We start from the raw sequence: 22,899 nt of genomic DNA on the forward strand, positions 1-22,899 counted from the left end.
CTTTCTCTTCATGACATCTGATAGGGAAGATAAAAGTTATGACATAAAAATTGAATTGTGGTTTATTGTTTGCGTTTTGAGTCGGATTGGAGTTAGGTGTCAATGTTCCTAACATATTTGGAGCAAGAATTGATTGAAGTCACAAATTTCGGAGTCCGCGTGCAGCAGAAGTCTAGAAAACCTGACTCCGTACACCTCAGGTGTGCAGAAGCCTGAACGCGCCATTTTATTTTTGAACGGTGTTGAACAGTCATTAAGCAAGTGTTGAAGAATTGCACAAGGACACTTCAATGCGACTTCTTAAAGCAGAACATTGAATCATTTTGAGTTCGGTTGAATCCTTTGTTCGAAAGGAGACATCAGGCTTGGTTATGTTTTATCGCCTAAACCCGTCAAACACAATAATTATGTCCCATTCTGTTTGAAACAATATAGTCTTTCTTTGTTTATTTGAGCGTATATTTCCATTGCTTGAATTTTCTTTTCATTGAGTAAGTATCTAAAGAATGTAAGTATCCACATTGACAATAAAACAAAACTGTGCAGTATGTACAAAACTTCTTCTATTTTAAATTATATCGATAAACTTTAGAAAGAATAGCTGATATGTCAAACTAGAAATGCTGCATGTTTCTCTCAGCGATCTCTAGCAGTGTAGTAGTAAGGCAGAGGTTTGTTTCATACTTGATCCAAGCATATGCATTAGCCCAGTAAGCTTTCGGCACTAGTGATAGTAGAGTGGGCAGTTCGCTTCTCTCGGGCGCTTTTCCTTCAATAATTACGCTCACACTATTTATTGCACCCTGGGTAGAAGGGTGTAAACCAAAAAGTGAAAGCCAAACAAAGCGTAGCAAACCCACCAAGTTCTCATTGACCGAACATGCGAGTAAAGTGATTAAGTCCAATGGCTATGAAAGTGAATAAAGGTTATGCGTAATTATAACCTACATGCGTTCATAGAACTATGTCTCATAAATAACTTAGTTTAAAATTATATCAGATAAATCATCTACATATCTAAACATGTTGCACGGGTGAGATGATTGCAACGTCATTTGCTATTAACCATGATACCAGATGATGGTTCCTGACGTAAAGTGTAGCCTCGATTTTGTATTGTGTGTTGCTAGAAATATTGAACCTTGCATCAATAAACAAAGTAATATAAGTTAGTATGGGTGCACTGCACATTGCAATATATTGTTACAACTTTTAAACTGAATTTTTTAAAGAATATTTTATGAAGAGAAACATGTTGTTCAAAACTTTAGTGTTGTTTCTGCTCCTTGTCCTGTTATGTTGCGCTCAAGAGCAACTGACATGCTTGCGATCAGCGTCATCTACTGGGTCATTCATCGTTAACAATGAGGCAACTAGACAGCGTATACAAGGTCCTCCTGGGAAGAAAGGTGTGGTTGGAGCAAGAGGAGAGAGAGGAATCAAAGGACAGAAAGGCAATCCTGGCATCCCGAATAATTCAGTCGTGGATCAGCTCCGAAGTAAGTAATTTTTACAGCAAAACTAATGCTATTTACTGATTGCATGTGATGGTTTGATGTGTTGGAAATTATTTGATTGAAGATAAAATGCCATACTTCTTACAATGACTTTCACTTACAATTTTGCAACCATCTTGTTACATAGGCTACTACACACACACAACTCTGATACAAAATTTTAAATCAGCCCTGTCGCTAAAAGACCTCAGCTGTTGTGGAGCGACAATAAATGAAACCATAGCATTTTTATTATCAGAACATTTTGAACAGATTCTGAAAGAGTTTTCGATGCATAGGCTTGTGTATGTATTATGCAATGCATTGGGACGGCATCCGGTGAACGGTTACAAACTTAATATTTGTATGCCAATTTTAGTTCTTGTTTGATGTTTTAGAGATAAGGATACCCTTCATCTTACCAAGTGTGGGTCCGATCTGACTCCAGCAGTGTATTAATGCACACCAAAATTTAATTGTGCTTCCAAAGGTTAGGGATCCCAGGAGTTTGTTTGGCTGTGAATGCCCTTTCTAGTCCATGTCTTAGTTTTAGATTGAAAGCTGTTCTAATGCACTGAGATTTATGTTTGTCTGGGGTCCACTTGGACCCCAGCTATTATCGTGTATTTTTATCAGTTTTTTTTCCATCCGCTTTGTGTTTTATTTTATTGTCTTAAATTATTGTAAACTACCAAATGGCTACTAGGGATTGACATGCACAAGATACTGCTTCTAAATCATCAAATGTTATCTTTCGAAGAGTAGAAGACTCAGTAGTTGAATATCCTAACCTTTCAAAAAACGACGAAGATTACATTTGAAGTCTCTAATATAATGACATTGAAAAGATTAAAGTCGTGATTTTTCTACCAATGATGATGAGCTAGTCCAAAAAAAGGCCTATGAAACCGTGATAGTCATGTAAAAAATTAAAGCTAAAGCGAAGTGATCCAACCATGCAAGCAGATGCAATTCTGACCAAACTTAAAACAAATTTGTTTGTAAAAATGATAGATATTGGCGAAACCAACCACTAGTTAGACAAAAATAAAAAATGCAGCTTTTGCCATGTGTACTTGATAAAAAATCCGCAGTGTTGCGAATTTTGCAACAAACGTGTATTGCTGCATACATAGCAAACAACAAATAGTAGCCTAGGCTAGTCTGTGTTGAATGTCAGCAAAACTGACGGTATCAAAAAAATAATTGACTCAAAGTAGTGTGTAATTATTCAAGAAACATGTTAACTTGATTGAATTCTAAGAGCAAAGTGCATATTTTAGACAAAAGTGTCTCATCAAGCTTTCATTACTTTTAAAACCAAATTTTCTCTCCATTTTATTAAGTAGGCCCAAGCTTCTTATTAAGATCAACGCTGAGTCATTCTTACTTTCTGTGCAGTAGGCCTATATTAGAATACAACCTCTTGCAACAAAAGAAGCTCAAATTTGCAATGATCATCGCATATAATTACGATATTTCCACTGAGTTCCAATGGACTCCACTTGGTAAGGTTAAGGTGCAAAAGGTGTTGGTAGGATGAGGGTTAAGGATTCACGAAATTTGGAGGCTTTTGTATTGTATATAAAAGAATCTTGATACCAGGAGACTTTAACCATAGGGATTAAAGTTGACCAAGAAAATTTGAATTTATGCTCAAATTCTACTATTCGATCAACTGGTTTTTCAATGAACAATTGTTCGATTTACTGTCGCTCCATTAAGTCTCTTAGTACAATAAAGATTGGATGCACACTGCACAGCATTGAATTGTATGAGTACAATAAAGATTGGATGCACAGCACCGATCAAGCAAATTAAGCAACGACTTGAGCTATTTATTTCGTAGAATACGTTTTTTGATATGCACTAACCCTAATCCATTTATTTCTCGGACCATGGCCACCTGGAGATGCGGCCTGATTTGTCACATTTTGCAGATTTTGATTGCAGCTCTTGCTAGTGCTTAACTGACATGTTTTGAGATGTTTTTACTTTATGCGGTTTCCTAATGACAAAAAACATTTTTGTTGCCTTGGGGAAGCAATAGCAAATGAGAAAAAGTAAGTTGAAAGACGCAAAATCAGACTGTTATTGAAAATTAACAGTCTGACTAAAATCTACAAAATCAAATTTTCTTTGTTTTTCAACATGTGAGGATGTTAAAACCTATTGTGTCATCTGGGGAAAAGAATAAAGAAAGCGTAAAAATCTAATTTTTAGACAAATTTATTTAAACGTTCGTCCAAAGTTAGAAAAACCTGGAAATTTCTGCACAATGTGACAAATCAGGCCGTATCTTTAGGTGGCCATGCTCGGACTAAGTTACATTTGTTCTTATGCACGAATTACTATTTGCCGCTTATTCGAATCGCTAATTACTGATTCTCAGATAAAGTTTGGGTAAACTGATTCTCGGTTATGACGATTAGCTTCATCAGTCACTTGAAAGATACGCTGTTGGTTCATTGAATCGTATAAATATGACCACTTTTAATGTGCCCAGTTTTACAATTTGTGGTACATAGATTATTTTTCAGGTGAAATATTAGCTCTGGAAAAACGATTGGATGTAAAATTGTCAGGTGAATGTAAACAAAATAGCATGTTTGTTTGTTGGTGCTAGTTTTAAATAAATAATAATTGATGTAGACAACAGACGTTGCGAGCAAGATCTTGGCAATTTATTTAAATAATCAAACTTAAACATATGAAAGTAAAAGCTAAACTGCATTTGTTCTAATTGACTTTGATGTTGAATTGTGAATTTGACTTTAAAAATTCAAACGATTGGTTATCTAATAGTTATAAATAAAATTAACTCACAATCATTTCTTAGAACTCGTCAATACGATTTTATTCTGTAATTGACAAATTAAAACCATAGGCTAGGCTACAATGCTGTGTCTAAATATAAATGTAGATATGACTTTAAGTAGCCAATAGATTGCACTTTGATAATCTAATAGGAAACATTTAATAAAAAGTTTAACATTGAAAATCGTTTCAGAGTTTGCCAGGAATTTTACGACTAAGCTCAATCGTTTGTCCGAGCAAATAGACCAAGCAAGAGTCAGACTTCCTGAGACAACAACAAGCCGTGCAACTACCACTAGAAGTGAGCATTGAAGCACAAAATTGTTTTTGTAATGGGTATGACATGTAATAATTAGGGCCATTGGAAAAAAAGGTTAGCCAAGTAAAAAACGAATATCTAGGCGCCCTTTGACAAAGAAAAAAGCAGCTCCAAAAAAAAAGCCTATTGGCTTGATTTCTGTTGCAAAAATACTCCTTGTCAAATTTACCGTACGCAATTACAAAATTTTAGATGATCATTTGCAGTATGTCTTGAATCAGAGGCCAAGAATATAACTTTTTCTATCATTCAGTCATTCGTGCTATCGTAGGGCTACCATACGTCCTCTTTTAAGAGGATTTGTCCTCTTTTTTCAAGAAAAATGAATTGTCCTCCCAGGACACTAAAAAAACGCTCAAATGTCCTCGTTTTTGACAGTTTGGGTTTTAATGCTTATAGTTTCAACGGGATTATATTGCTTGATGACGTTTCAGCGACGGCTTGTAGGCTTTTTGTTTTTTTAACCTTCTGTATACCCAATGTAACATGCTAATTTATAAATTCTACAAGAAATTGGTGCATTTTATGGAACTGTTGTTGAACGTTCATTGCCTGGTTCGCTATAAGATATCAGGGATATGAAGGCTTTTAATACGCCTGACAATAGAAGGGCTACTGTTTATCGTAAATAATCTCTGTTTATCGTGAAATGACAATAGGCACCGATAGTAGTTTAATAAATCTTGTTATGATAACCTGCATTGCGCTATTAGCATCAGTCATTGGTACTAATTGCATGCTCGTGGTTACTTGTTAATTCAACTACCCATATACTTGTTTTACATTTAGCCTACTGCAAAGGCTTTGTTAAGAAAAACAGCCTACTGGTAACTTTTCAACTGTCTTTTTAAAGAAGTATTCTTTGAATATGCTCTATGCAACATTCACTAACCGTCTTCTCTAGCTGATTGTACCAGCTACATTATAAAACTTTCTGCAATTTTGAGAAGAACTGCTTGTTTAACGCGCTACAAAATACCGCTCTGGTAGTGTCATAAGAATAAGGCAATGAACCTTCACATCCCCATTCTCTAGATATCCATGTAAGATATTAAACGACATTTCAAAGACCATGCTCACACTTCCACAAAAAGTTATTCTTTTAACTTCATACGTTTTATATTGATACAACGCTTGTAGACGTTGTTGAATGTCAACTCAGTTTAGTTCGTTTGTTACTGGAAACCAATTGAAACGAATGTCCAAGAGTGCAATGTGTATAACACCAAAGTTACAGCAAAAAGAAATCGTGGCATAGATAGGCCAATACAGCTTTGCAAGGAAAGAAACAGCTTTTTAGTTCACGCCGTTTTTAGCATCTTAACTCTTTGAAGGTTGGGGGGGCTGTCAATTCAACTTTTTTGCATCAACACGTGTTGTATCTCTAAAACCACTGAGGCTGCGACTACGAGATTTCTTGATTTTTTTCTAACTTTTATTCACCTACATTGAGCTGAAATTTTGAGCGAATAAATGTTGTAAATTGAGAGATATAAGGCATTTCTCAGCACATCCTCTGAAATATTTCATATTCTATTGTTCAAAATTTTTCCACCAGCTGGATGAAAGTAATTAATTTGGACCATGTCTCGATAATCCTAACTGTTTCACAGCGTGAAGGAAATTGGCTGTATGCGTGGACCTTTTGTTCTCACCACGGCTTATAAGCGACGTCGATACAGGAAAAGCTTCAACTTTGATACGATGAGTTACCATCGCATGCGGTTGAAATTGCGTAAAATTGTGCCAATGCATCTTGAGCGACAATTGTTTTTCGCAAACGATAGTGTCCTTTCAATCAAACAAAGCATAGGCTACAACGTTATTGCAATGACTCAGCGTCATTTGGAGTAGATTTGATGTAAAATGTGAGATAAGTACCCCTATTGAAAGTGATCGACTTGTTTCTTTTGGTTTCCCTTTCATTTCTCGTAATATATTCAACGTTGTGGACTGTTTTTAGATTGCTCTGTTTGGGCCACAACGCTTTTATGAATAATTTGAAATTTAGCTACTGTAGAAGCTTCGCTGTAACATATCATGATTTTGGTTTCAAATCTTTCCTTCTGTCCGACACACTATCAAAAGCAGAAAAGGCGTCGATGTTTCCAAAGCTTCTCACATATACTTGTAAACATTAAAACAATAAAAACTATTAATACTACAAAAAGTGCTCAATGCTAAGCAAAATAACAAAGCAGAGCGAATTAAATCAAATATAGTTATTGCTATCTGAAGCCTTACAGCCTGTTTCACCTAACGGATCATCAGATGGTCTTATTCAAATAGAATCTTTCAATTCAACGATTCTATTTGAATAAGACCTTCTGATGATCCGTTAGGTGAAACAGGCTGTAAGGCTTCAGCTAGTAATAACTATGCTTGTAAACATTTATTCCCAAGTCGACATGTTTGAAATGCAATACGCTTCTCATTTGTGTAGGATAAACCAGAACATCACGCTTTTGTGAAAAGAACGATCGTTCCACCACGTTTATACGTGATGCGGCTTAGTTGAATTAATATATTCGAGGCTTCTTGTACCAGGTTCACTGTCACTGATAAACTAAACCGCAATGCAGTACCTCGCAAAGCAATTGTAGCGTAACATTTCCTTGTGCTATAACTCGTCATAAATTGTGAAAACTTGTGTATTTCCTTGTCAAGTTGTCTCATGTGAAACATAAGTTTACATAGCAATGTCACAATGAAATCTTATCTCCGTTTACCAAACTAAAGATATGAACTTTTGCGACGTCTTGAAACGTTGAATGGACGGAAAGGCGGGTAACTGCCAACCTGAACTGAGAATGCATGAAAGATATCGTTTATTCTTGAATGGGCGTGACGTCAGAAAACGGTGAATCTACGCAGCGGCGAGAGATATTTTAGTTAGATAATGACAATCGACAGCGCGTTTACATTGAATAAAAATACCTTTATTTTATCCATTTCTATTTCCATTCTTCCTAGATTCGTCTCACAATAACAAACAGATGAAGTTACGCATATTTACTAACTTATCCAATAAACAATAATGCATCACCCAGCATTACGTCAGCACTGATTGACTAGACATATTCACGATTTGGCCGAGTTGTGTGAGAATTGTATTCAATTAATCGCATTATTCATTGTAGGTAACACCTGCAAAAACTTAAGTAATTACAGACTCTGCCTTCATAAGTGTAGTTTAGAAGTAGCCATCTCATATTGAGCCAATCGAATCAATGTAAAATAGAACGCTTTTACTTGATAGCTTGAACAACTTGCTGACACTTAAAAATATAAAATCATTTGTTGTCTTAAAGGGATACTAAAGGAAAAACCTGACTTGGCGATTTTCCACGTTCTTTCTGTTTAACATGCTACCATAAAACGATTTTCAATAAAATTTTGCCCCATTGCGGTCTGACCACCATTGCGCGCGTGCTTTTGTCAGAGCTTTCAAAACGAGATTGGGCCTGAGCAGCGAAGCGTGCGACTGTACAGTCTGCGTCACTAGAGACTAGCAATCAACTGATCTCGCAATAATCTGCGGGCGATTTGACTATAGGCTATGTATGTATGTACATCAAAATATCGCATTTCAACATCAAAACATCAGACAGATTGCTCAAAACATCAGATGTGGTAACGGGGCTTTTGTAATTGCTGTCTTTTGTGACGTATTCTCGAGCAGTGTTTGCACGTTTTGGTTATTTTGAAAAAAAATGAAAATAAATGAAACATTGGACTTTAGGCCTTGCCAGCGCCATTGAAAACATTTTTTTCGGTAATTTTTCTTGAAAGGTATCCTTGAATGTTCAGTTTACGCATTTTCATGCTTAATTCCCGTTTGGCATTTTCATTTAGTAGGCCATTAAGGAAGCACTAGAAATTTAAAAAAAAATAAATTAAACGTTCAGTCAATCTGCTTTCTTGTTTTTTTTTTTTGGTAACTTTTGTTGCGTAGGCGGCTCGGCCTATACTGTAATGATCTAAAACATGTAAAAGATTCTTCAAGCGTAACTTCTAGTTGCTGGCGAATCGTGTCCTCATTTTAGGCGATGAAAATATGGTAGGCCTATGCTATCGCACCTGTAACAATTGGCGACAACTGTGTGCATTTAAAGAGTTTAAACGGTGGGTTGGCGCAGTGGATAAGGTGTCGGCTTTCCAGCAATGAAAGCCTGATTCGACACTCGAGTTAAACTGGTTGTTGATTAACACCGCTCACTTATACCCAGCAGGGTATAATAGATTGGGTGAGCGTAAAGTTGCTGAAAAAAGGCACTCGTGATAAAGGAACTGGCAACCCTACTCTCGTTTATACCGAAGACATAGTATGATGAGAACCTTATCTTCTCATTCCCCAAAGCTCAATAACCGAGTATGGGACCACCTTCTATCTAGAGATTACTAACGATTGAGCATTTTAAAATTACGTAAATGCCTTTTAGTTTTTGTAATAAATTTTAAAAGTTTGTTTCACTTGTTTATAACTTAGTGTTGTTTTTACCTTAACTCATATGTAGCTAACTCGATTTTTTATAATTTTAGAAAAGATATTCTAATATATCAGTAAACTCTAAGAAGCAAGCGTAATGAGAAACAAGTGTAATTTACTTTAATGAACAACTTGTAGATCAATATTAAATATCAAAACATATCTCATTTCTTAGCAATCCGAGATGGCTTTCCAAGATTAGACGACGGATGGATTAAATTAGCGAATGGATATCAGTATCAACTATCAACTACTTACAAAAATTATGAAGCAAGCAGACAGTTTTGTCAAGGAATTGGAGCTGATTTGGCTGTTTACAGCGTCCAAGACATGAGCAATAGAAGGTGAGGCTGCAAACAATATTTACAATAATCATAGCAGAACCTAATATTTTATCAAACCAAGATATTTTTCTTACAAATAAAGTGGTAAATTGTTACGTCCAGTCGCTGCATACATTCAACTAGAATAGTTTGCTATCAAGCGAAATGAGATAAATTTTAATCTGAAGGTCGGTAGATAAGGAAGTAATGAATAATACGTAGCGAGGCCTGAAAATATGGTCTACTTGCACAATACTGTACGCATGTTGGCGATTTGCAAGACCACAGAGAAACATATTACTGTAAATCGTCTCACTCCAGTGCGAAAACGATAGAGCTTCATCCAACCTTTCCGTGTTTTCTTTGCTCTTGATGGAGTTAAGGTATTTAGGAGCAGCCCGTCATAAACTACACTGCTCATGCAGTGTTTTTTTAACTATTACATCAGGCTCTTGCGTGTTTAACTTTGAGTCATACAAATTTGAAGGTTTGAAGATTGCAGATTTGAAAGTTGAGATTAAGTGGACGAGAAAGCAATCTTCGTGTTTACCACTAAGTACTTCATTGAGTTCCATGTCAAAGGCGCAGTCATATACTCTCGAAAGCCACATATTGACGGTGCTATGACAACTCGGCCATTCAACTGACTTGACACTTGGCATCATATTTATTTGATATCTTATATCCCTTTACCGCCCAATTTAATCTCTTGGCTATAATTTATTATTTTTGGTGACATGTTTTTTTATAATGTTATTAAATTTCATTTTGGTTTAATTTTTTGAAAAAAAAGAATTTTTCTTATTCTTTTTTATTGATGGACGAATTCATCCATTCGGACATGACGAAAAATAATTTCAACCAGTGAATTTGTATATTTCCAAAATGAGTAAGCAACCTAAAAAACAACAATAAAACCACTATGATGTCATATCAAAAGCATCCATAACTTGCAAGTAAAGTACAGTGATGACTTACAAGATTTGTAACATTAAAATCAATATAAACATAATAGCTTATTACTTTCTCAAATGCAGTTGTAATACGAATTACAATATGAACGATAATATACCAAGCCATTTGAATTGGATACAATTTGAATCTGATAGTGCAATTAGCACCTGATACTGCTAAAATGTGAACAAGTGATAAAAACATGCAGTCCTGTTCTTCTACTAACAGTGTGATTGGATGCACAAGGTACTACATTCTTTTACTGTTGGCCTCTGTCATACTTTGTAACAATACATGGAAAAGAGAGTTTAAAATGACCTTTTACTTTCATGTTATTGTCAATTAGTGAAAGTAGTGAGCGATTGGAGTACAAATAGATTTGATAAAAACAATTGTAAATGTCTTAAAAATTAATTGATTTGTTGCACCAAGTAAGCATGTACATCATGTTCTAGATCAGAGGTTCGCCTTCCATTTAGTACTTGATAACCAATTACCTCTTCATATCTATTCTACGTTATACACAAAAGTTACTGTGGCGAAACAATTAGCTTGATTGGTAGTAGGTGATGGCTTGGTTTATATTACGTCACATAATTCATATGTAGACTAGACATCTCAGGGGTTGTGAGTACTAAAAGCTAAAAACCTTTGTTCACGACTTCTAGGTCGGCACCAGTGGTAATATTCTTGACGCGACAATTTATCGAAAGACAATTTATCGAAACGACAGTTCATCGAACCAACTGGGATGGACGACAAGTGGCTCCTCGTGCCCCATCCTGTGAGTAACATCTGCATTCAAGCAGATACCAAACGAAACTTGTCAAGCAAGAGCCTCCACCCGGACGGCACAGCTGCAAGGGGCAATGGACAAGTTCAGATACCCCACCATTCTGCAGCTCAACATAGCAGGCTACACAACAAGCAAGATCAAAGTTGTGGAGCAACTTGCCCATACCAACCGGGCACTCGTCATCCTCCTCCATGAGACCCACTGCACCTCTGCAGATTGGCTAGCTACTCCCAATTACACGCTTGCCGGCTTGCGTTGCCGAGTGGTGAGAGCGTCTGCGCGACGTTCGAAAGCACGTTGGTTCGACACCGCTGTAGGGCACGCGGCTGTGTCTCGGCAAGACACTTAAAGGCATGCCAAAATAATGGGAGCAGCTGACTCGATAACTGTATAGTTCCTTCGCTGCTTCCAGTGGTCTGTTGTGTTGCATATGTAATCGCAGTGTACTGTATGTTGTCGCAATGGGCGCAAAATAAAACATGTTATTATTGTTATTATTATTACCTTAAGCTTTGGCCATCTTCGGAAACGAAGGGCGCACATCATCAAGCAGGAACACGGCATTGCCACGTTTGTGCATGAGAGCCTGAAGTGGACCTTTGTCGACCAATCTCCAACTGATGCCGAGATTGAGTGGGTGTGCATTTCTATCTCAGACTACAACATCTACAAGTCCCCACCCTCGCGAATGTTGCCACCATCCCTTCCAACATTCCCCTCCCCCAATCTCTACGCTGGCGATTTCAACTGCCAGCACATCGACTGGGGCTACAGCAGCACAAGCAGCGACGGAGAATTGCTGGCTGACTGGGTCTCTACAAACCATGTTGCCCTCCTGTTCAACCCAAATGAACCAGCCAGTTTCCACTCCGGCCGCTGGGGAACAGGGACAAACCCTGACTTGGCCTTCGCGAGTGTCGACAGCTCTCTTCCAGACAGACGTGTGCTTGAGAAGTTCCCGCGGTCCCAACACCGGCCGTCCCTCACTATCGCCCCAAAACTTGTGGCCCCTGTCCCGAATTCACCGGTGAAGCGATGGAATTTCAAAAAAGCCGATTGGAATAAATACAGCCTCCTGACCAATGAGTCTGCTGCAAAGTTACCATCGACTGAAACATTCCACGCAAACGAGGCATACCAGGACTTCTGCAATGCCATAATAACTGCGGCAAAGGTTACAATACCACGTGGCCATCGAACCAGGTACACACCATGCTGGGACTCTGAGTGTGAAGCTCTCTATCGCTCCTACCTAGGTGCCACAAGTGGTGCTGCTTCTAACACTGCCACCACCAGACTACAGTACTTGAGCGGCGGGACACAAAGAAGCTTGAGCGGTGGAACGAAGCTGTCAAAACCATCGACTTTTCACACAAGCCGCAAAGCATGGAGCATCATCAACAACCTCACTGGGCGCTTAGCAAACTCCCCTCGTCAGTGCCCCGTTTCTGCTAATGCCATCGCTTCCTAGCTAGTGCAGAACGGAGTTTACAAGACAAAGGACCGCAATCCCGCCTAGTTGCCAAGGAAGTATCTGCCCTGCGGCGAGTGGAAATATCACAAGAAGAAACAATCTGTGGAGACTTCACTCCAGAGGAATTCGCCACCGCCCTCCGCCTAGTGAAACCACACCACTCTCCAGGGCCAGATAAGATCTGCCCTGAGCTTGTGCTCCATTCTGGCCATGCCCTAAAGTCTTGGTTACGTAGATTCCTCTCTTCCTGCCTGCACCACCTCACAATCCCAAAACTCTGGAGAAGAGCTTTAGTATTTGCGATCCCTAAGCCTCACAAGCCACCAGAGGACCCAAAGCGTTATCGTCCAATATCCCTCCTCTGTGTTCCTTTCAAGATCCTCGAAAGACTGATCTATGCCCGCGTCAACCATCGACCCGCTCCTTCCAAAAGAGCAAGCTGGGTTTCGGCGAGGAAAATCTACCGCAGATCAGGTCACACTCTTAACACAAGATATCGAGGATTGCTTTGAGGCAAAAAAGAAGGCCGGCGCTGTCTTTCTAGATCTCACAGCTGCCTACGAACCGTATGGCATCGCGGCCTTACTTGCAAACTGCTTCGCCTGCTTCCTGACCGACATATGGTCCATATGATTATGGAACTTTTCAGGAATCGAAGCTTCACCCTCACCACCGGTAGCTCACGGCGAAGCAGACTGAGACACCAGGAAAACGGCGTCCCACAGGGATCGGTCTTGGCTCCACTTCTTTTCAACACCTACACCCACGACCTGCCAACTACGGTCTCCGCAAAATACGCTTATGCGGACGAAATGGCAATTCTCCACTCCACAAAGTCGTGGGAAAATCTAGAAGATACTTTGAGCCAGGACATGAAAATTCTCTCAGCTTATCTCCAGAACTGGCTACTGAAACTCAGCGAAACCAAAATTGTGGCAACAACTTTCCACCTCCACAATCGGGAAGCTGATCGTGGGCTACACGTCCAGAACACTGGAAAATCTCTATCTTTCTGCCCCGAACCAAGATATCTTGGGGTGACACTGGACGGATCGCTCACATACCGCCACCATTTGGTGTCACTGCTCAAGAAACTAACATCCCGCGATGCGCTACTCAAGCGCCTGACATGCTCTTGCAGGGGGGGGGGAGGGCTGACACTTTGCGAATAGCAGCCTTAGCCCTTGTTTACTCTTCAGCAAAGTACTGTGGACCTGTCTGGTGTCGAAGTGCTCATTGCCATAGCATCGACAAACAGCGCACTGCGCACAGTGACCGGATGCCTGCGTCCCACACCATTGGACAATCTTCCTATTCTCGCTGGCATCCAACCTGCTGAGCTTCGTCGCGAAGAAGTCACTCTGTCCCTCGGTCAATGGGCACTGGAGCCTAACCACCATCTCCACAACAAGATCCCTGCTCTCCCAAACGAGCGCTCCCGTTGAATAAAATCAAGAAACCCATTCGTGCCAGCCGCTCAACTGTCGTTTCGATTAACTGTCGTTCGATCAATAGTCGTTCGATAAACTGTCGTTCAATAAACTGTCGTAGTACCGGTCCACAAAAAAAAATTGATACTGATCATGAAAATAGGTTTTTCAGCTGGATTTGAGCGCTCATTTCAAATCTGAAGTCAGATTTTCTCTATCACGTCAAGTTTTTAAAATATCATTAAGCACCATATTAGGTTATTTTTATTATGCAACAAAAATTTGAGGATCACAAACAATGCTAAAAAAGCAACAAGAATGTTAGCAAGCAAAACAATGCTTTCAGTATGTTCTCAACAATGTCACTAAACTGCTCATGCTTAAATTTTTCATTTTTTTGCTAGTACGAGAGGCTTAGCCATTCTGTGAAGCCATCATCAAGCAATTAGATGTGCTTAATTTCTTGTCTGATAAATATCAAAAAACAGTTTGACATCAGTTTTGCTAGCAACAATGTTTTCTTACAAATAAACAAACCTCTCTCCGTCTAAATTCATAGTTTTCACAGTTGTTTCAAACCAACCTCAATAAGAATCAGGCAGGTATACCATTTTTCGGTAAATTACAGTAGACATTTAGCCTACTCTTCCTTCTCATTGCAGGATTTTCCCTCGGTGGCAAAATATTTTTAGCATTGCACTAAACTTGCCAGTTTAGCAATCAATAAGACCTCTTCATCTCTCAGTGAAGGAAGCTTAAAAGCTCAGAACCATGAGTTTGAGGTGAAGAATTAAAAAGCAAGCTGGATTTTCAACTTCAGACTTTTTCTGTTCACAAATCTCTTACTTTTGTCATGCAAAAACAACTATTCTTAGTGACGGAAGTTCACTCATGCCTTAACATCTGCAGAACAGAAGGCATTGCCTTCCATTTATCGTCGAGCCACAACAGAAGCTCTGCGTTATATCTATTGCAATATGTAGATTACAACTTTTGTTTCATCAACAACTATTTATGTTCTCAACAATGTCACTAAACTGCTCATGCTTAAATTTTTCAAAGATATTGTCAACTATAAGTTTAATTTTAATCGAACCTAAATTTAATCTAACCCAAATTTAATCTAACCCATGTTGCTAGTACGGGAGGCTTCGCCATTCTTTGAAGCCATCATTAAGCAAAGGGAGGTGCTTAATTTTTGGTCTAATGCAGGGTTCACCAAACTTTTTACTCTGAGGGCCTGATCGCTGCGAGATTAACAGCTGCGGGCCGGATGCAAATTGCGAAAAGATATATAACTATTTAGTATCTCCATTGACTTGAATTGAGCACAATAAATAACAAAGTCAGCGGTGGAATAGCAAAGTTGTGGTGAAAATCGAAAGGTTGCTGGAAAAATTATCCCCTGCTGTGATACACTACAAGGCATCGTGCTCCAGAAAAATCATTACATCTTTCCAAATTTGGCCTAGGTTGTCTCCATTTGTGGTGGCCTAATGATAAACAGCAACCTCACTCCTTTACTAAAAGTTTGATAACTATTTTCCTTAACAGTTGTAGTGCAGCTGTTATTTCCTCAGCACGTGGCAGGCCGGATGAAATCAGTTCGCAGGCCGTAGTTTGGTGACCCTTGGTCTAATAAATACTGTATCAAAACAGTTTGACATCAGTTTTGCTAGCAACAAAGTTTTTTTACAAATAAACAAACCTCTCTCCTTCTAAACTCATAGTTTTCACAATTGTTTCATCAAGCCAACCTTAAGAAGAATCAGGCAGGTATACCATTTTTCGGCAAATTAGGGTAGACATGTACCTACTCTTCCTTCTGATTATAGGACTTTCCCTTGGTGGCATTGAGCACTTTTCGAGTTTGTTGAGTTTATTGAGCACTTTTCCCGGTTTAGCAATCAATAAGAACCTCTTCATCTCTAGATGAAGGAAGCTTAATAGCTCAGAACTATGGATATGGGATGAAGAATTAAAAGGCAAGCGGGATGTTGTGTTTGTGTACTGTTTAAGAATACTCAGCACAAGCATATATATGATTTAGAAAGTATATTGAAACGTTAGGTAACAGTAAGCTTCTTTGTTACTTGACTTCAGTCTTCAAGCAGTAATAAGCACATTTTACATCAAAATCAGTCATTGTACAAAATCGGTGTTTCCACTTTTAAATATAAAAATCAATAGTAATTAAAGTCACAAGTAATTGCATCTTGTCTGATCCGAGCAAATAGATCAGGGGTGGGCAAAGTTGTTCAAAGAGAGAGCCGCTCGCGGATAAATCATAAACACCAGCGAGCCGCAAAATCAGTTGACATAACATAACAGCAATAAAAACACAATGATTGTTTATCCATATGAGTTTTGTACTTAACTCACTAATCTCTGAAAATTTGGACGATAAGTTGTTAATGATGTTCGAATTAATTCTTCCAAGTGTTCATTTGTCAAGGTTGCACCATGGCCACCTAAAGATAGGTGGCCATGGTTGCACAATGTTTTGATTTCACAAAGTTATAAATTCTTGTAAAAATGAATAAGTAAGTTCTGGTACTACTTCTAAGCTTCAACTAATCGCTGCTTTTAGCGACTTTACTAAACTTCCAATTGTTGCTGACTGAACGCAAAATGATCCAAAAGCACAATGTTGCTTTTGCAAAGTCACAATTCCATTGTTTAACATTGGCTACAGTAAAAGAGAGACTCTTTTTTGATCTTTGTGTTGTAGGCCTATTGGCCGCAAATTAGATTTTGAAGACAGTGTAGGCTAAGTCACAAATTTCAATTTATACCAGCCGATTTTTGCGCCCCTATCAATGTGGCACCCATGGCTCGAGCCATACCTGCTATACCCTAGGTACGCCACTGCTTGGTTGACAGTCCGAGATAATATATTTATAAAGTATAATCTTAATTTTTTTGTAGTTTTACGATTCAATACAAGAGCCATAAAATTTATGTTGAAGAGCCGCATGCGGCTCGCGAGCCGCAGTTTGCCCACCGTTGAACTAGATCAGGGGTGGGGAACCTGCGGCCCGCGGGCCGAATGTGGCCCGCGTGACTGTTCCATGTGGCCCGCGTCAAAATTTCTTTACCCAAAATATATTGAAACAACAGCTCAAAAAAGAGTAGGCTCTGCATTCTCGGTATATTGCGAATGGCCGTCGATGAAGAAATGAAACGAAACGAAGTCGATCAGTTTATGAATAATCAGGGAAACCATGTCGTTGAACTCACTGATAGCCAATGGTTGTGTGACCTAGCGTTTATGGTTCACATTAGCAAGCACCTCTCCGAGCTCAACGTCAAGTTGCAGCGACCGAATCAGCTTTTCAACTCCTTGTTTGCAAAAGTGAAATCATTTGAAGCTAAACTACATCTGTGGAAAGTACAACTTGAAAACAATAAGATGTTCCTAATAATGATGTTCCCAATAACTTCCAAGATGAAATAGTAGATCTCCAGAATGACGGTACGTTGAAAGCGATGTACCAAAACATCCCACTGCTCAACTTTTATCAACGCTACATAAATGCTGATGATTTTCCATTCATGCGGAACATGCTTTGAAATATGTGTCTCTGTTTGGAAGCACCTACCGTTGCGAACAGTTTTTTTTTCAAATTGAATCTAACAAAAAGTCGGCTTCGCTCCAGACTGACTGATTAAAACGTGGAGATGCAGTTAAGAGTTGCAACATCTTCCGTGTCAGCAGACATCACACGACTCACCAAAAATAAATACTTTCAGCCATCCCACTAGCTGTGAAAGTGAAATAAATCATTATCTACTTCGCTGCATTTTTTATCTGTAAATAAAATTTCGAAATTTTTAGTGGCCCGCTTGTGTTATTTCTCATTTTATGTGGCCCGCAATACTAAAAAGGTTCCCCACCCCTGAACTAGATCATTGATAGATTCATTTGGTCGACGCTTCATATCACTCCAGAATTTATATCTTTCACGAAATACAAATCTTTTAGGGTCATATTGTTCTGACATGAAAGCAACAATGTGAATTATGTTTAGCTTGTTGACATCAACTGATGGTTGTTGTTTCAAGGCTAAAATTTAATTTATATACCATAGGAGACTGGTTTGTAAGAAAGACTTGAGGAATTTTAACTTCTGGAACAGAATTAACAAATGTTTGAAATCGAGAGTAGTAGTCAGTCCATAGCTCCATTGATGGATCAAATGCACTAAAGTTAGGCATAATATTGGAAACAGAACTTACATTTTCAGTGTGTGTAGAAGTTCCACTGGTACTTTCTCCCATTTTCTGAATAGTTTTAAGAAATATATATCCATTTGTTCTTTACTTTGCTTATTCTGTTCTTCAATTTGAAGCTTTTGCTGTTGTAAATGTGTTTTCAGTAGCTCAACAAGTTCTTTGTTACTCATTGTAATGTGGTTTCAAAATCTAATCCTCGTCGCCAGTTTATATGTTGTGTTTGTAGACTGTCTAAGAATACTCAGCACAGGCATATATATGATTAGAAAGTATATTGAAACGTTAGGTAACAGTAAGCTTCTTTGTTAGTTGACTTCAGTCTTCAAGCAGTAATAAGCACATTTTACAACAAAATCAGTCATTGTACAAAATCGGTGTTTTCACTTTTAAATATAAAAATCAATTACTGGTACCAATTTAACCTGATGGTGATGCAACGCTGGAATATTCAACTTCAGACTTCTTTCTGCTCGTAAGTCTCTTACTTTTGTCATGCAAAAACAACTATTTTTATTGATAGAAGTTTACTCATGCCTTAACATCTACAGAACAGAAGGCACTGCTTTCCGTTTATCGCCAAGCCACAACAGCAGCTCTGTGTTATATCTATTGCAATATGTAGAGTATAACTTTTGTTTCATCACCAACTTCATATCCAAAGTAGTGTTTGCCAGCAAGCTTGTGCCTGGTGTACACTGTACAGCTTTACAGAAGCAGAAGGTAAACTATATTCTCCGTATATGAAGAATAAATTTGATTGGATGTTCAATCAACCTCATCTTGATCTACTTGATCTTACACCCTGGATAGAGGTGAGCGGTGTTTTTAAAAATCAGCTTAAGCCGGGATTCGAACCAGGATTGTAAGTTTGGAAATCGAGCGCCTTATCCGCTGCGCCATCCTACCGCATTGTACCAGTAGGCCACGTAATGAGAAAATCTAAGTCACTGTTAGGGTTAAATTGGTCTCATAAGGAAAAGTTTGAACCTAATGTTGGCTTTACACTGGTATCCTGGCTGGATAGACTTTGGCAAAAGACATGATATGTGAGGTCTAGGCTAGATTTGACTGAAATGAATACTGGCTTAAGCTTCTACATCAGTAGGTAGCTGTAGCTTCGCTGTTTATGGCTGAGTTTTTGGTGTTCTCTACTTTTAGCCGCAGTTTATGCCCGTTTATGTGTAAGATCTACCTTTAATAATGTGGTATTTACGTCTTGATAACGTCTGGAATTTGTGTTTGGTAGTTACGTCATCTGCTGCTTGATTAAGAAGCGCGATGCCTCTGGCACCACAAGCAATCTTTCCTTTCAACTGCATTGCCACAGCATCGCAGTCTTGTGTTTGAAACTATATGTCACAGTAGAATTTTGTGTTGTATGCCTACTACGTTACCTATTGCTATTAGTTTGTGAATAATCAACAACCATTCTTGGTTTATGTCGTCCATCTCTTGCTGCAACCAGCACTTGCTCTCGCCAAGGTGAATAAGACGGTTCGATAATATTCTCGGACAATAGTTTACTCCTCCCGGATGAATTTACGATCTTCTTGATTGAAATTCTGAGACTTAGTAGCGATCGGCTTGGAGTTAGGTTCCAAACTTTGGAATAAACGAGGAGATTCCATGTTTGAGGCAGAAACCCCGCAGTAACAGTCTCCGGTCACTAACTTTCTTAATAGCTGTTTATCTGCTAATAAATTTCATACAAATATTACCTTAAAAGTGTTTCCAGTAAGCACTATAATCCATTTTTGAGTTTAATTTTGCAAAGTTGTCCGGAGGGCACGCTCCCGGTCCCCCTACTATACGACCTTAACCCCCGCGACTTTTATTGCTTCATTTGCTCAACTCACCAGGATACGCCACTGCTATGCAGCACTTGCCAGAATGCGATTAGGCCATCTTACGATCAAGAGTTCTTAAGTAAGCATTACAATCGCTGTACGCAACCACACGATGTAACATGACGGCAATTCTACAAGTGCATGCAGCACTAGCCAGAGTGCGATTAGGCATTCTTACAAAAATTCATTGCTTACAATCCCCTAAATTGAATTTCCTAGATTTCTATACCAGACGTGGAATAAGGAGTTGTGCTGTAAGTCCACGGTATTTGTACAAGTCAAGTGTATTCCAGGATTCTGACGCGACGCCAGTGGAGCGAAGCGCGTGACGTATCAACATCATGTCTAAAGAACTTTCTTGATGGAGTTCAAGTGCAGTCATCAGGTTCAAACGACAGATCACAGGAAGTTTTAAAATATTCTCTACAAAAATATTTAACACAACAGTTTGTGTATTACATCAGTCCAGCGCTTTACACAAACCTGAACAACATATACAAAACGCATGAAATGCTTCAAAAGTATGAACATTTATATAAACATAGACTCTGTTATTTATAATAGAAAGCTGTTGATAATGGTTTCAGCTGCTTACATTTTTCTACATATTTTTGCAAAATTATTAGGCTACTCTTACAACATTTCTCAATATAGGCCTAGATGTTATACCCTCCTTGGCTATGTGTCTTGCTGCATATTGCCTTTGCCATTGTCATATCTAAGAACCAAAATATGATGCTTTTAGAAATGATCAATGTCTGAAATGTATGTATGTATGTATGCTGTATGTGTTTATATTATCAAGGTGGACTGCATCAAAACCATGTCCTTGATGGATAATTATCTTATCATTATAAGTTGTTTAAACCCTTTTTTATAAAATGTAAAAGCCATATAACCTGTGTAAATGGAATATTTGTGACAAGTAATTAGCATTTATTACTTTGACGTTGTCAAATATTGACCAATTGTAATGTTTACTTTTGACCTAGACTATGGAATCAAACAACCAAAAATGATAATACCAAACTATCCAATATTGATAGAAATATCTCTTTTACATAAGTTTCGACAAGTTGCATGGCATTGCTTATATTGTAATTGCAATGACGTCACAAACATCCAAAATCACTCAAAATATGTTGGCCGCTACTGCCCAAATAGACGAATACGTCCAGTCAATAAAACGTAACCTAACTTTGTACTTGAATAAAAAGAAAAATCAACCAAAATTTGACTGAAGATACTCTAACACATTGTTCATCAGTACAACTATTTCATAAGTATAACTTACCTAGATATTTTTCCATGACTTCCCAAAGGTGATAACTTTGAGCAAACCTATACGCAGCGGAAGACCAAACTTTAACGTCGCAAAAAACATGCAATGTGGAAAAACGGCAAATATATAATTTTTCGAAAGCGGAAAACTGGTTTCCGGATAAAATTAATGAGTTGGAAAAAAAGTAGTCGAGACTAACGTAAATGCAAAATTTATGTTACTGGACGAATTCGTCCAATTGGGTAGTAAAGAGATACCGATATATGATTAAAAAATATTGTGAAGTATCGATTCATGAAAATGTCGAAAAGTATTTCTCTTTTATTGTTGCAGATAACATTATTGAGAAGATACGTTTTTACCAATTTGTCTGAGATCACGAAATGTACTTTATGACCATGCAACCCTGAAAGCAGTAATTGAAAACCATGAGTTAATTACTTAAATACTGCTTTTTGCAATGACTGTCTTTTATTCTCTGTGTTTTCGGGATCATCGCAAATGCTTTGAAATCAAGTAACAACCATATGTACATTGGAATGAATAATATAAATAGTTATATTTAATGTTAACGATTGTTAACTGTGTTCTCAGGATCTTGAAAAAAGCTTTGAATGCCAACTATAATGTGTGGATTGGTATGAATGACATCGACGTAGAGGGAACATGGAGATGGATTAATGGTTACCTTGTAAGTGACGCCTTGTGGGCACGTGGACAACCAAATGGGGGGGATAGACAAGATTGTGCTCTTTTGTATACATTCAACATGCTCAGTTATGACGAGTCATGCAGATATGGTACCTACTACGCATTATGCGAAAAGCGATGGATGTAAACAATTTGCCCACTATGAACTTTTCTTGGAAAATGCTACAAATCCAGAGTCTAATATATTATCCATTTTAATGTGAATCATGTGTAGTTATTGTCACGAAACAATTGTTGCCAATATTTAACGAATGTAACAATATTCGAATAACTACAATTAGAAACTAATTTTTTTCTTATACGCTCAGTGGCTTAAAAGTTTTGTGAATTTTGAAACAAATTGTCAAAATGTTACATTTTGATTGCCGCCAACTGCTTTGATTGGCATGAACTTGTATATCTATCATTTCAACGGCATATCATGTAAATAAAATATATTGTTATTGGGAAATTATTATCATGAGTCAAACTTAGCCTCTTTTGTAACAATGGTAAGCTTGATAAGCGATCGGGAATTTTTAATTTTTTTTTTCATGAAAATAATTTTTATTATAAGAAGTAAAACTAAGCCAAGGTAAAAACTTATCACCAAAATCAAGTTCCGTTACAAAATATAATTTTTCACAGTCACATAATTAATAGCAGAAAAGCTACGGTACTGAAGAAGAAAACTCAAACCCGTGCACTTTACGAAGGTACTAGATTTTAATGAAGAAATGTAGCCC

General features: G+C 38.1%; 1 protein-coding gene across 1 annotated transcript; it reads left to right on the forward strand.

Moving 5' to 3' along the window:
• The first annotated feature begins 1,237 nt into the window (after window positions 1-1,237).
• On the forward strand, window positions 1,238-22,622 carry LOC145781257 (uncharacterized). Its single transcript, XM_082593037.1, has 5 exons — window positions 1,238-1,499; window positions 4,037-4,081; window positions 4,507-4,614; window positions 9,297-9,465; window positions 22,058-22,622. Exons 1-5 carry the CDS (start codon window positions 1,241-1,243, stop codon window positions 22,299-22,301), a joined length of 825 nt encoding a protein of 274 aa, XP_082449163.1. The 5' UTR covers window positions 1,238-1,240; the 3' UTR covers window positions 22,302-22,622.
• The last annotated feature ends 277 nt before the right edge of the window (window positions 22,623-22,899 follow it).

The sequence above is a fragment of the Aplidium turbinatum genome, chromosome 1 (genome assembly GCF_918807975.1).
Source record: "Aplidium turbinatum chromosome 1, kaAplTurb1.1, whole genome shotgun sequence".
NCBI classification, from domain to species: domain Eukaryota; kingdom Metazoa; phylum Chordata; class Ascidiacea; order Aplousobranchia; family Polyclinidae; genus Aplidium; species Aplidium turbinatum.